Source organism: Chionomys nivalis, chromosome 17 (assembly GCF_950005125.1).
Source record: "Chionomys nivalis chromosome 17, mChiNiv1.1, whole genome shotgun sequence".
Classification (NCBI taxonomy): domain Eukaryota; kingdom Metazoa; phylum Chordata; class Mammalia; order Rodentia; family Cricetidae; genus Chionomys; species Chionomys nivalis.
In genome coordinates this window covers 35,619,934-35,635,317 of record NC_080102.1, presented here as the reverse complement: position 1 = coordinate 35,635,317, position 15,384 = coordinate 35,619,934, and the positions used below count along the sequence as shown (strand labels likewise).

The following is a 15,384-nucleotide window of genomic DNA, read 5'->3' as shown; positions in this document are numbered from 1 at the left end:
TATTTTATGCACATTGGCCTTTTGCCATGGATGCTGGATTCCCCAGCACTGGAATTAATAGGCAGTTGTGAGCTGCCGTGTGGGTGCTGGGAGTTAAGCCCAGGTCTTCTGGAAGAACAACCAGGGCTCTTAATCACTGAGTCATCTCTCCAGCCCTTTTTTAAGCGCTTGTATATGCATATTTTGGCTGCATGTATTTCTGTGCACCACATGTATGCAGTGACCTCAGAGACCAAGAGAGGGCATTGGATTGCTGGGGACTGGAGTTCAGATGGTTGTAAGCCTTCATGCTGTGATGGCACTTGCCTTCAATTCTAGCACTCAGGAGGCAGAGGCAGGTGGTTCTCTGTGATTTTGAGGCCAGCCTGGTCTACAGAATAGGTTCCAGGACAGCCAGGACTACATAGAGAAACCCTGTCTTGGGGGAGGGGCTGGCTGTAGGCTACCATATGGATGCTGGGAATCAAAACCATGTCCTGTAGAAGAGCAGCCAGTGCTCTTAACTACTGAGCCATCTCTCTAGCCCTTCATTGGTAATTTTTTGAAGTACAGATCTGTAGCTTTTGTTAATGAATCTCTTTCTATTTTTCCAAAGTTTATTACCATTTGTCAGAGGGAGATTAGGCATAATGTCCCTCTTGTCATGGGATTGAGATAATATTTACGAACTTGGGCATCCATAAGATTAAAACCCATTAAAGTGGGTGGGAGAACAGAATCCTCTTGTTGAGGTTTTGGTTGGTTGGTTGGTTGGTTGGTTGGTTGGTTGGTTGGTTTGGTTTGGTTTGGTTTTCTGAGACAAGATCTTGCTAAGAATTTGTAGTCCATGCCTCTCTCAAACTCCTGCCCTAACTTGGGTATAGTTGTATGTGTAAATTAAAGACCAGCTTGATCTACATAGTTCAAGGCTATACTAGGACACTTAGTGAAACCCTGTCTCAGAAAAAGAAGAAAATGTCCCTATACTCCAAAAGATTACTAGTAGAAGAGAATTCATAAGGATTGGACTTTTTCCAGATCCTCTTGTTCTTTGTGAATTTGTGTCCCGCCAGGACAGCATTGACATTGTATTTTGATTATGGATTATCATTGCCTGTCCATAATTTTCGTTAAGCGTTCTCTATTTCCCTAGAAGAAAGATAATAGGTCTGGATCTTCTTTCGGCCTTCAATAAATTGTTTGTTTAATTTGTCAGTATTTCTCTTGGATTCAGAATTGTCTCTATGAGAGTCAATATAAATAAGTATCTGGTCGTTCTTTTGGCAGAGCCCTGGCAGGCTTAAGCCAGTCAACTCATTCAGCCTGCAGCCTTCCAGGTTCCCATTATAAACCCTCTTTAATAAGCCCATTATAAAACCTCTTTAGTAATCCCATCCAGAGACTGGGGAAGGAGCCACCCAGGTCTCCTACCCTGCTAAGTAGGATCAAAATCAACAATAATTTACTGAAATTTTAAAATGTGTTTCATGGACTGAGCAACCCTAGTCCTGTAGCTCTGAGCACTTTCACAGCTCCCTTAGGCCAGTGATTTACCACGTCTGGATAATACATATAAAATGGCATGCGAGAGGGCAGCTCAGAGTTACAGTATCCTCTCTCCTGGTCAACTGATAGAGATAATGTTTTCCCCATTTCTTAGCAATCCCCAAGATAATTGTTCCTTTCATTTTCCACTACCTCACTGTGCTGCGCCTCTGAACCAGATTAGTGTCATTGTCCTTAGAAAGGTAAACGTCCTCTTAGCAGAGAATGGAGACAATTTTAATCATACTCCTTTCATTCCAAACCAAACAGATTGCTTTATTAGATTTTTTTTTCTTGGTTTTTCGAGACAGGGTTTCTCTGTGGTTTTGGAGCCTGTCCTGGAACTAGCTCTTGTAGACCAGGCTGGTCTCGAACTCACAGAGATCCGCCTGCCTCTGCCTCCCAAGTGCTGGGATTAAAGACGTGCGCCACCACCGCCTGGCATTTTTATTGGATATTTATCCAAGCATTTTAATACATTATCCTGCAGATCATTTTATGTGCTCATGACCACCACTCTAAGACTATGTCAGATGAGTGACAGACTATATGAATTTTATGTGGGAAACAAGGAAATAATATCCCGTATGCTACTGAATTTTTATTTAAAGTAAAAATTTATTGTTATTGTTGTTAACTTAGTGAATTTAAACTCTCAACTTTTCCTGCATAAAAATGCTTGAAGGAAGCACTAACAAAGCCCCAAGAATATCTCTGGGAATACAGGGACAAGACAAAGGATTTGCTGTTCTCTGTATGTGAGGTGGCCCTGGGCTTAGAAATGTAGAGTTCATTGCTGGTGTGTTGGCAAAGACCTTGGGCGGGAATTCCACCTCACTGCCTTGGAATTTAAAGCAATTGCAGATGACTTTTTCTCCAATGGACTCTGAATATTGCAGATTCCAGATAACCCAAGCTTAAGCAGCCCTTAAGAGCAGAGATAGAAAGCATTAATAAAAAGATCACTTAATACTCTCCAAGGTGCTAAAGTTGTCCAGTTTTTCCCATTGGGTACTTTTGAGCAGTTAGTGTAGCAGCCATGTAGATACTTTGTTTCATAGTGTGTATGATTCTCTGACATATAACACTGGGGTTTCCAGATTGAAAGGACTGTTGTAGAATGCGAAGACTCTTGTGGATTTAGTTGAAAAATGGAGAGACTCAGAAGTGAGATGACTCAGTATGGTCACACTGCTAGTAGTAGTAGCCCAAGTCTTTATTCCATAAGCTTTAAACACCTGTCTTTGAGCCGGGCCATGGTGGTGCACACCTTTAATCCCAGCTGTCAGGAGACAGAGCCTTGCAAATCTCTGTGAGTTCAAGGTCAGCGTGGTCTACAAAGTGAGTTCCAGGACAGCCAAGGCTACACAAAGAAACCCTGTCTCAAAAACAAAACAAAGGGGCTGGAGAGATGGCTCAGTGGTTAAGAGTATTGCCTGCTCTTCCAAAGGTCCTGAGTTCAATTCCCAGCAACCACATGGTGGCTCACAACCATCTGTAATGAGGTCTGATGCCCTCTTCTGGCCTGCAGGCATACACACAGACAGAACATTGTATACATAATAAATAAATAAATAAATATTAAAAAAAAAACCTTTGAGGGTGGGGGCGGCTAGAAAGTTCTGTTTATTAGGTTTACTAGAGATCTTTTTATTGTTTTATGTGTGTGGATGTTTGGTCTGCTTTTATGTCTGTGCACGGTGTGCATGCCTATTCCCCACAGAGGTCATAGGAGTGTGTTAGAGTCCCTGGAACTGGAGTTACAGACAGTTGCAAGCTGCGCTGTGGGTTCTGGGAATCAAACCTGGACCCTCTGAAGAAAAGCCAATCCTCTTAACCTCTGAGCCATCTCTCTAGCCCCCTAGAGCTCTTTCTTAAACAGTTATTTCTCTTTTCTCAGGCGCTATAGTGGCCCCTGGTAAGACCCGAGGAGGGTCACCATACAACCAGTTTGATATAATCCCAGGTGATACGCTGGGTGGCCATACGGGTCCTGCTGGTGATAGCTGGTTACCTGCCAAATCTCCACCGACTAATAAAATCGGAAGTAAATCCAGCAATGCCAGTTGGCCTCCAGGTATTGTTCATAAAATGCTTTTTCTAGAATAGTACTTCTGTTGAATTTAGATTCTGAACAAGCTTGTGTAGCTTGCTTTACTGAGGAAGCCCCATGCTTCATTGTCTTATAAAGGCAAGACATACACCCTGAAATATGTGCCGTGGGAAAATAAAAGATCTTCAAGAAATGGGTAGTTAGTGATAATAAGTGGCCTTGAAGCTGGGACTTGGCATTTGTTCTGTATGTAGGATGCCATATAACATAAGCTGTTTTAAAGTATGTGTTGAATCGATTGATAGATTTATTAATATGCCCCAAGTACATGGTGATGAGTTCAGTAAGATTCGTGTCTCTCTCTTCCTTCCTCCCTCTCCTTCCTTTTGTCTCTGTATTCTGTTTTCATTGTAGTTTAATAAAGCAAAAGCACAAATTAATAATTGTCCTTCTATCCTTATGTAATGTAGACATAAATGTATATAATTACATTTTATTAGAGTGAGATGAAATAATGCCTCCTGTTCATATACAATACATATTGCTCTTCTCAACACAATTAGGGAAATACCAGTTTGTTAATGATATCACATAGCTGGGCGATGGTGGCGCACGCCTTTAATCCCAGCACTCGGGAGACAGAGGCAGGCGGATCTCTGTGAGTTCGAGACCAGCCTGGTCTACAAGAGCTAGTTCCAGGACAGGCTCCAAAGCCACAGAGAAACCCTGTCTCGAAAAACCAAAAAAAAAATGATATCACATATCTTTAAGTACAGCTTAAGTGGATCAATACAAACATGATAAGTTTCCATATATAGTCTAGGTTTTCTCACAATCAGTTAAATTATTTACAACTATTCCTGAACCATCTGTGAAGCAATGATCACTTATATTTAACTTTATTATGTTCATTTTGGCCAGTACCTAATTAAGAAAAATGGGAAAGGTCACTGGTCTCAAGCCCAGATTTTTCTCCCAGTTCTTGGCCTCACTTCATTAGGCATGGGTTTTTACTTTCCTTAAAGTTGTAATTCCTCTAGTAGCTGTAAAAATCATATATGGATCCAGGCCTTTATAAATATGATCCAGTTCACCACCTGACAGGTCAATGGACAGACACTATACTAATAGACTTGCTACTGGCAAAAGCATTTGCTCAGGGTGTTTTTACCTCATGATGACAATATGATATACAGTAGATTCATTATTTAGACTTTTCACAGGATCATGTTTTTTCTACTAAACAATTATTTTAGCATAATAATAACAAGTAAAGGTCAGGCATAGTGGCCTTTACTTTAATCCCAGCACTCAGAAGGCAGAGGCAGGCAGATCTCTGTGAGTTCCAGGACAGCCAGAGTTACATAGTAAGACTCTAATCGCAAAACAAAAAACAATAGTCATAAATAAAGTAGGAACTGTGTAAATTAAACTTCTTTTTTTTTTTTTTAACTATCTCTTATCCCTAACATTTCTTCATGTCTCAGAATTCCAACCAGGAGTGCCATGGAAAGGTATCCAAAATATTGACCCTGAATCTGACCCCTATGTGACTCCAGGAAGTGTGCTGGGGGGTACAGCTACATCTCCCATTGTAGATACTGACCACCAACTGCTGCGGGATAACACCACAGGTAAATGCGCAGACACCAGCATTTTCACAGTTGTTCACCATGGCTTTAGTTCTGTTTGTTGTCGTACCTGATAATTTTAACAGAAAATAGAATAATACTGCTTTTTACATCTTTATTGTTTGGTTGCATTTTGTTTTCCCTTGTATTTAAGTTTAAATAAAACGCTCACAAGGGTTCCCTGGTCATACTGACATTTGTTTCCAATATTTCTTCTTCATTTGTCACCTCAAGGGTCTAATTCTTCCCTCAACACCTCGCTGCCTTCACCTGGTGCCTGGCCCTACAGTGCCTCTGACAACTCCTTTACCAACGTTCATAGCACTTCAGGTACTTGGTGGCTTTTCCCCTCTTGTCTGGCAGTTGACTGAGAGGTTCCTCTTTTCCTCTGGCATCTACTTCTTAAGGAGTGTCGGCCAGCACAGATAGGGTGCAGCCTTTATCCGCCTTCACTATCCACTCAGGGAGCTCTTAGTCTCAGAGAGACTGGGTAGGTCTCTCACAGGACTGCATTGGTCAAAGCTAATGGGAATAGAATGTCATATAACTGGGGATATTCAGAGGGCAGAGTTCATGACCTGATGACCATATGCTTCTGTTAGCCAGCCTGCCAAGAAATCAAGGGCCATAGGAAGAGACAGTTTAATCCAGATTAGTGTTGAGGCAACCAGCGATAGCCTACTCTTCCCCCAAAATCTGACTTAGAGACAAAATGAAAAATAGATGGCCAGAGTCAAAAAGAGGACCTTGATTAATTTGCCAGTACTACTTGAGTTCCTCATTATTTGGCATGGCAGGGAGGCTGGTTGGGTTTTGTCATTTGTTTGTTGAGACTTCATGAGGAATCTCGAAGTGCAACTGCTAGTAGCAGCTGGAAAGACGGTTCAGTGGGTAAAATGCTTGCTGCGCGAGTGTGGAAACCTGAGTTCAGTCCCCTGCACCCACATGAAAAAATCAGGCAGAGCTGAGCAATGGCTCACTGGTTAAGAGCACTGACTGCTCTTCCAGAGGATCTGGGTTCAATTCCCATCACCCACATGGCAGTGCACAACTGTGTGTAGCTCCAGTTTCAGGGGATCTGGCACCTTCACAGACATACGTGCAGGCAAAGCACCATGCACATAAACTTAAAAAAATTAAATCAGGCACAATTTAGCACACTTTTAATCCTAGCATTTAGGAAGTGGAGACAGGTGTAGGTCTGGGGCTAACTTGTTCTACATAGCAAATTCCAAGACATTCATAGTAAATCCTATCTCAAAAGAAGGTGCTCAGGTGTGATGCATACATCTGTAATCCCAGTGCTCGGGCGCAAAGACGGGAAGATCCTTGGGCTTCACTAGTAGCCAGTCTAGCCAATTAAGTGTGCTACAGGTTAAGGGAGAGTCATTATCTTAAAAACCAAGATACAAAAAAAAAAATTTAGCTGGGTGGTGGTGACACATGCCTTTAATCCCTCTCAGGAGGCAGAGGCATCTCTGTGAATTTGAGGCCAGCCTGGTCTACAGAGTGAGTTCCAGGACAGGCTCCAAAGCTACAGAGAAACCCTGTCTCGAGGAGAAAAAAAAAAATAGGGAGGGCAGTTGTATCACACCAACAGTGCCACAGTAACCCTGCACACTTGCTGAGTGTTCCTATAGGCCAAGCATCATAGTCAACTTGAGCATAAACTCCCTTTTGTCTTTCTCCTACTGTGGTATGGGTTACCCTCACTTAGTAGATTAACTGAGACGATTGTGAATGAATTCCTGCAGTCTGGCGTGGGTTAAGACCCTGTGTCAATATACCAAACAAAAATACTGTTACATTTTGCCTCAGAACTGACTGAGCCTAAATTTTAAAGGAAGCACCTTAGTGGTCAGTGTTCCTAACACCTTCCCCATATTTTTCTTGATAGGACTTCATTTACTTGTAAAACTTGCACAAGCTGGCACAACCTGACGACTGCTGTGGTGCCCAGATCCCACAGTAGGAGAGGTCCACACATGCTCCATGCTGTGCAGGCCAACACCCACAGTCACACCTGTGCATGGACACCATAATAGAAAAACAAAACAAACTTGTCCAACTCTTCCTTTTGTTTGGTGTTTTTCTTTTGACACGGGGTCTCATATAGCTCAGGATAGCCTCACATTCCCTTTGCTCCTCCTGCCTTCACTCTCGTGTGCCCTTATAGCACTGTGCCACCACAACTGGCTAAAGTTTTGAGACATCTCAGTTACCTGGGTTGCTCTCTGTTTCCTTGGGCTGAAGCAATCCTCAGCCTCAGTCTCCCCAGCAGCTTGCACATGGCTGCCTTCTCTGGCACTCTTCTTTTTCCCTTGTTCCTATAAAAACCCAGCTCTCAGGAATTATCTTCTTTTTTTTTTCTTTTTTTTTTCTTTTTTTTTTTTTTTTGGTTTTTCAAGACAGGATTTCTCTGTAGCTTTGGAGCCTGTCCTGGAACTCCCTTTGTAGACCAGGCTGGCCTCGAACTCACAGAGATCCGCCTGCCTCTGCCTCCCGAGTGCTGGGATTAAAGGCGTGCGCCACCAAGGAATTATCTTCTTGCAGTTGGACATTGACCTGAGACTTCCCTAACAGTTATCTTGCCTATCCTTAGAACAGTCTTTCCTACTTCATTCGCTGGACCCCAAGCCCTGTCTCTCGGGGAATATATTTGACAGTCATAGTTTTCATCTCCACTCCCTTTGGTTCATTCTATTCTCACTCTGGTTTATGCTGAGTCGTATGGAAACTCTACTGCAGCTTACATAGCCACAGTGTACCTATGGCCTCTTAGCTCTCTGCCCCATGAAAACTGAAAAGAACTTCTGCTGAACCTAGATTTTCTTTTTCCTGCTTTTCTGAGCCCATCCCTTGATGTAAACCCTTCAGATTTATCTTTGTAGAGCCTCTGCTGACAGCCTAATGTTTTCTCTCTTCTGTGTATTGAACATATGTGCTGTTGTCAAGGATACCAGTTCTGTTTTTCTGTCTCGCATCTGAATCAGAGGCTCTGCAAGATAATTGTGTTACCCACACTGCTGTCGGGTACCTTAAGCCTAGTAAGCAGAGGTGGTTATTTAATGACTTTCTTTTAGATATTTTTATTGTATTGTATGTGTATGTATGAGTATTTGCCTGCATATATGTGCCTAGTGCCCACAGATGTTAAAAGAGGTTGTAGGATCCCCTGGAATTGCAATGGTTGTGAGCCACCATGTTGGAAACTAAACCCAGATCCTTTACAAGAGCAACAAGTAATCCAAACTACTAAGCCATTGCTCCAGCCTTATTGACTATTTTTTAAAATCAGTGTTGGTGTCTGACATGTATCAAGTCACAAGCAATGCATAATTTTCTAGTTTTGTTTTGATTTTCATGGTAGTTAGTGAGCATTTAGTGAGTACTGTAGTTCTGTTTGTATTAACAGTCTAACCCTGTCTGTCTTCCTCAGAAATATTTTCTCTATGAATTTCTCTTTTCTTTCAAGTTGTGTTTACCCAAGAAAGTAGTAGGAGATTAGTTACCTTATTAAATCTTTGTCAGTTTAGAATCATTTTAAAATTTAGCACACTCAACAGTTATTTTCTTACTGTTTCCTCCCCCCCCCTTATTTTTTCTGAGACAGGATTTCTCTGTGTAGCCCTGGCTGTCCTGAAACTTGCTCTTGTAGACCAGGCTGGTTTCGAACTTAATAGATCTGCCTGCCTCTGCCTCCCTAATGCTGGGATTAACGGCATGTGCCACCACTGCCCAGCTCATACTGCTGCTCTTAAAATGTATGCTTCCTGCTACTTTTCGATGTTTTTGAGACAGAGTTCAACAGAGTTATAGAATATAAATATATTTGTGTTTATGTGCAAATAAAATTTGTGTCTGTTTGTGGGTAGGTGCCCATCTAATGTGGCTTCTTCTTGACTTTTCTCTTCTCACAGCAAAGTTCCCTGATTACAAATCCACGTGGTCCCCAGATCCCATAGGACACAACCCCACTCATCTCTCCAACAAGATGTGGAAAAACCACATCTCCTCCAGGAACACTACACCGTTGCCCCGCCCACCTCCTGGCCTGACCAACCCCAAACCGGCATCTCCTTGGAGCAGCACAGCACCCAGATCAGTCAGGGGGTGGGGAGCACAGGACTCTCGGATTGCCTCAGGTGAGGAGCATCAACCAAGCAGAAATGGCTATTTAACGCCTTGGGGAGGGCTGACTGGAGGAGAGCATAGCTGTCTGGTAGAAGAAAAAGCATCTTTTGATTGAAAAGTTGTGCACAGTACAGATGAAGAGACCCAGGACCTCTCTAGGGCACATGAAGTAAAAATGAGCAACTGGAGAGGGCGGTCAGTGGGAGGGAAGATTGGCTTACACAAAGCAAATGAATTCACTGGGTTCAAGGACTAGAAAAGACCAGGAAGATCAAGGTTGGGAGAGGGAGGAAGGGAGGGAAGATCTGCATAAAAATGTCCCCCTTTCATTGGGTGCTTTTTTCTTGTTTTTATCGGTCTTCTTCATTTTTCTATTTGCAGCCTCTACCTGGAGTGATGGTGGTTCTGTCCGTCCTAGTTACTGGCTGGTTCTTCACAATCTCACTCCACAGGTAACCTTATTTTCTAGATAGGGCTTGGTTTTATTTAAAGAGAGAGGAGCCAGACCTGGTGGCACATACCTTTAGTGCCCAGCACTTGAGAGGCAGAGACACTAGATGTCTGAGTTCAAGGCCAACCTGGTCTGCATAACAAGTTCTAGGGATACATGGGGACTCTTATTTCAAAAAAGGGTGGAGAAACAGTGGAAGAGGTTGGCAGATATGAAAGCTCATTTATGGTACTGGAGAGATGGCTCAGCAGTTAAGAAAGCTTGCTGCTTATGCAGAGCACCCAAGTTTTGGTTCCCAGCACCCACATCAGATGCCTGTAACTCCAAATGTAGGAGGTCTAATGCCCTCTTCTAGCCTATAAAGAAAGCACATTTGTTCCATGGCCACTAAATGAGTCCTATTGGCAGGATAGGGTGCTGTCTCTTAGGCTCACCCTCACCCTCAGTAGTGCTAGAGATGAGCAGATTCTACAAAGCAGTGAGAGTAAGGTCATCTGACCTACTGGTAAGGAAGTATATTGTAAAGATAAGCCAGCTAGAATCTGGAACCAAATGAGATGATGTGTTTTAACCACATACAAAAACATACTACAGAAGGGGCTTGGAAAAAGCTCAGTTGGTAAAGTGTCACTGTGAAATTTCTGAGAGTCTTTGACATGCTAGTGTGTGTTAGGATTCTTTATGGGGAAATACATTTCATTGTAAACGTATTTGCCCAGTGAACCTATTTGTGGAAAGTAAATCACAAGACTCCTATTTGTAGGCATATTTGAGAAAGGCGTTCTTTACCCCGATGTCTAATCAACTCAGGAGTCCCAATTTAAGGCCAGGTGTGGTGGTGCGTGCCATCTGGGAGGCAGAGACAAGCAGATCTCTCGAGTTTGAGTCCCCCATGGTCTACATAGGGAATTCTAGGTCAGCCCAGGGTTCCCTAGTTCTCAAAACTCAATCACAGTCTCAGTTTAGTCCCTCATCTAATAGCTGACCCAACTACAAGGGGTAGAGACTGCAGGTCAGACCTGGGGCTCACACACAGTAAGCAGGAGTTTTACCTGTAACTACAGTCCCAGTATAAAAAATCAAGCATGTTGATGCTCAAAACTATGTATGCATTATTTTTTAAGAGTTTACGCCAAGCAGTAGTTGCACACGCCTTTAATCCCAGCACTTGGGAGGCAGAGGCGGTGAGTCTGAGGCCAGCCTGGTCTTCAGGATGAGTTCTAGGACAGCCAGAGCAGTTACACAGAAAAACCCTGTCTTGGGCTTATCAAAGTTGTCACACTTTGTAGTGGTTATAATGTGGATAGGATGAGAGAGGCAATAAGATGTGCTAGCTAATCCTTCACTCCTTATAGCCACTAAAAAATCGTAAGTATGCATCATTATGTATGTATGTAAATGAATGTGATATTGGTTCTGTTTGTATCAGAAAGAATTGATTTTTTTAAACATTAGAGCTGCCTAGTAAGCAGATTAATGTCATTCCTAGTTTAAGTTGTTGGTAGAGCAAAGTTGACGCATGGACCAGTTGACTTTTCATCACCAAAAATGTGTTGAAGGACATCTGTCTCCTGGAAAGCAATTTGTGCCATATACTGACATACTCATAGTTGTTTACTGTGAAGAGCTAACATGGTTTGCTGAGTTTTACTCTTTAGGCTCCCCACTGGTGCTGAAAATGACACCTGGGTTCTTATATATGTTAGACTGTTGTTCACCACATTACACAGCTTTTAAAGGCATTCCCAGTTGTAGCATTTCTTTTCCAATGAAGTAAGCTGAAGTATTGGAATTAAGGCTGAAATAAATATATTTAAGATAGTGTTGCAAAATTAATCCATAAAGTAAATAGGTTTGTTTATATAACTCCTGGGTTGGGGAAGTTATCTATAATCCCTTCAGCATTTGGTCCAGTGCACTTAGTCAAAAAGAAGGTGGAAAAAAGAAAAAAAGAAGGTGGAAGTAGTCCCCACTTTATATGGTCAGAGGAATATGGCAGTGTTGGAGTGATTTGTTTTTGGACTAGGCCAGTTTTTTTTTTTTTTTTTTTTTTTTTTTGGTTTTTCGAGACAGGGTTTCTCTGTGGCTTTGGAGCCTGTCCTGGAACTAGCTCTGTAGACCAGGCTGGTCTCGAACTCACAGAGATCTGCCTGCCTCTGCCTCCCGAGTGCTGGGATTAAAGGCATGCGCCACCATCGCCCGGCTTGGACTAGGCCAGTTTTAACTTGAGTGCTTTTCTTGTCTCTGTGGGGTTATTAAATGAGGAGGTAGAAAAAAATAAAATGTTAGTAATGATGCTGATAACTTTGCATGGTGACTTTAGCTTCACAAATAAGCATACACTTGTTTGTTGCTCTCTTTTTAAAAAACAGGCTTGTTTTATGGTTCTTATGTTTTTATTTTTAGTTATTTTTATAAAGAAACATCTTATTTATAAAATAGGAATAATGAACCTCAATCTCCTTCTGTAAATGTCTTAGAAATTTGCCTTTTCCATGCCTGCTCCACATCTTAGCTCACACATGTTGTTACCTCTTAGATTGATGGGTCAACCTTGAGAACGATCTGCATGCAGCATGGTCCACTGCTGACATTCCATCTGAATCTAACCCAGGGCACTGCCCTGATCCGGTACAGCACCAAACAAGAGGCAGCCAAGGCCCAGACTGCACTGCATATGTGAGTACTGTACCCTGCGTGCATCCAGACAGCACACATGATGCACACAGGAGTGCTCTGGCCCTGCTTAACAGAACAGTGACGGAAGCATGCACATGAGAACCTCAGTCGTGTGTACATCTGCAGATGCTGAGGTGGCTGTCCTTCTTCCTAACTTTGTTTGCGTTGTCTAGTGTATATCATAGGCTCAAACTCTGAACTTCAAATGTAAATGATTTGTATAGTAAGTAAATTGTACAGCAAACAAAGCCAATGTTTATGAAAATTCTATCACTACCTGGACTACCTGTGTTTGACTTCTTGAGACAGGGTTTCTCTGTATAGCCCTGGCTGTCCTGAAGCTCATTGTAGAATCAGGCTGGCCTTGGACTCATCTACCTGCCTCTGGCTCCCAAGTGCTGTGATTAAAGGTGTGCATCACCACACCCAGCCCCAAAAAGAAATTATTTGTAGCAGCACTTTTGCATGAAGTGAATCAGGGTCTAACCATTCTCTTACACTGGTGGACAGAAAAGTGTTGACTCCCTTGGGCAACAGACACTGTGACAAAAATCCCCAGAGAACACAAACAAGTGACAGTGAGGCCCCAGCAGCCAGTCCATTCCCTAAGATGGAATGGTGCTCTAGGTGCTAGCGCTGGCTGGCCTGATATTAATGGGTGAATAGGTGTCATTCTTTACCTCATGTGGAGTTAAAAAAACAAAAAAACAAAACAAAAAAAAAACTGACATTCTTTTTGCTTTTGTAAGACTTGAAGTTTTTTGAGAATACTTTAAATTCACAACGAAATTGAGATGATGGGACAACAACTTCCCATAATAATCCTGACCACTCACTCAATGATGCCTTTCCCCATTATGAGCACCACTTACTAGAACGGCCCATTTGTTACAGTTTATGAACATTCATTGGTGCCTAATCCACCAGAGTCCACAGTTTACATTAGGGTTAAGTTTGCTTTCTGAGTCACTGATGGTGGTTAGTATGAACAAATACATGCTGATATATCCAACATCACAACTTTTATGTCCTCTGTGGTCTAGATTCTCTCTCTCTCTCTCTCTCTCACCCCATACAGGTGGACTGGAGATGTAGCTCAATTGATCTTGCTTAGCATGCATAAAATCCCTAGGTTCAGTCTCCAGTACTACATAAACCAAACATGATGGTGCACACCTGTAATCTCAGCATTTAGGAGGCAGAGACGGAAGGCCACCTGGGCTATGTAAGACCCCCATCTCAGTCAGTAAGCAAGCAAGCATGTAGTCCATGCAGTGGCAGAGAGCTGGCAGCAGTGATGCCTTGTGTTCTTCTGGTCTCTGAGATCACATTGCTCTCTTCCTTTTTCCTCCAGGTGTGTGTTGGGAAACACTACCATCTTGGCCGAGTTTGCCACTGAAGATGAAGTTAGCCGCTTCCTGGCTCAAGCTCAGCCGCCTACACCTGCAGCAACCCCAAGCGCACCTGCCACAGGATGGCAGTCACTGGAGACCAGCCAGAACCAGGCAGACCCCGTTGGACCTGCGCTGAACCTTTTCGGTGGGTCCACCGGGCTCGGGCAGTGGAGCAGCAGCACTGGTGGCAGCAGTGGGGCCGATCTTGCTGGCACTTCCTTGTGGGGTCCCTCAAACTATTCTTCTAGCTTGTGGGGAGTTTCGACGGTGGAAGATCCCCATAGGATGGGCAGCCCTGCTCCTTTACTACCTGGTGACCTTCTAGGAGGAGGGTCGGATTCAATCTGAACTTAGAACTTTCAACTCTGACCTCGTGACCTTTTTTTGGAACAGCAGCAGCACTAACTTGACCTTTTCGTTTTTTTTTTCAACTTGCAATAAATACATTTTTAAAAGGAAAAAAGAAAACGGAGAGAGAAGAAAGGTGGGTCATTGACAGACTGTCTGAGCACATAGTTGCCTCCCTTAAAACTTCAGTTTTTTCGTTTGGAATATGAATCCAAAAAGAGAACATATCACTCTTGAAATACTTGAATCATGAACGCCAACCTAGAAAGACAATGTGAAGCAAGTACACATACCATTTAAATTTAAACACAAAAAAATTAAAAAAATTAGTTTCTAGTTTTTCACTTTTTTCATGTTATATGGAAGTTGTTGCTAAGAAACATATATACTGAAAAAAATAGCTTTTTAACTTTGTTTGCACTGGGTGTGTTTCCGTCCTTAGGTCTACCATGTTTGGGTGGGAGGGAAATTCAAAAGAATTGTTGGGGGAGGGGGGAGGGAAGACTTGACGGAGCCTCACTTTAAAAACAAAAACAAAAAAACTTTAAAAAAAAAAAAAAGGAAAAATTTTGTGATTGGCTGGTTGATAAATACCAGTGTGTTCTGGCACATGTAACTGCCCAGGCATGCTCGTTCTGGTATGTGTGTGCACGTGTGTTCATGTGCATTTGTGTGCATCCTCCTCTGTCTCTGTGTGTGTGCCTGCGTCCTGCCCTCCTCATCTCACCCCACCCTGATTTCTCAGAAAGCTGCATTGCTGACAGTTCGCAGGCTGGCTGGCCGGCCATCTGCTTTTAATTTTTTTTAACTATGAGAACACAGGAGCACAGGGGGCTGCTGCAACTCAAGCCACCTCTTCGGGCTGCACTGAGACGAAGGGTGCTTTTCAATGAGAGCAGTAGCCAGAGCGCGAGGTGCCCCAGCCTTCCCTTGACCTAGCAGCAGAGCGAAGCACTGCCAAGGCCAGCAGTCGGCGGGAGGCACCTCTCAGAGCACCTGTTGCTCACTTCTGTGCTGTGAAATAAGCGGCCGCTGAGCACACGGGAGTTTTAAGTCCCAAGCAGGCATTTTTTTGCTACTTTGAATAAGAATAGAAGATTCAGTAATTTTTAAATCATGTGATGTTTCAAAAGCAGAAAAGCTGTGTTCCCACTTTACAAGTGATCAAGT

General features: G+C 42.9%; 1 protein-coding gene across 6 annotated transcripts in view; it reads left to right on the top strand.

The window, feature by feature from the left end:
• Tnrc6b (trinucleotide repeat containing adaptor 6B) overlaps nt 1–14,628 on the top strand; it is a 230,588-nt gene extending 215,960 nt beyond the window's left edge. For all 6 annotated transcript variants that reach the window (XM_057791813.1, XM_057791817.1, XM_057791815.1 and 3 more), the window contains 7 exons: nt 3,425–3,601; nt 5,065–5,211; nt 5,443–5,538; nt 9,129–9,353; nt 9,724–9,794; nt 12,333–12,472; nt 13,827–14,628. In XM_057791813.1, the coding sequence (XP_057647796.1) occupies nt 3,425–3,601; nt 5,065–5,211; nt 5,443–5,538; nt 9,129–9,353; nt 9,724–9,794; nt 12,333–12,472; nt 13,827–14,214 (1,244 nt within the window). In that variant the 3' untranslated portion in view covers nt 14,215–14,628. The remainder of the gene's footprint in view (nt 1–3,424; nt 3,602–5,064; nt 5,212–5,442; nt 5,539–9,128; nt 9,354–9,723; nt 9,795–12,332; nt 12,473–13,826) is intronic.
• Nucleotides 14,629–15,384: the final 756 nt, after the last annotated feature.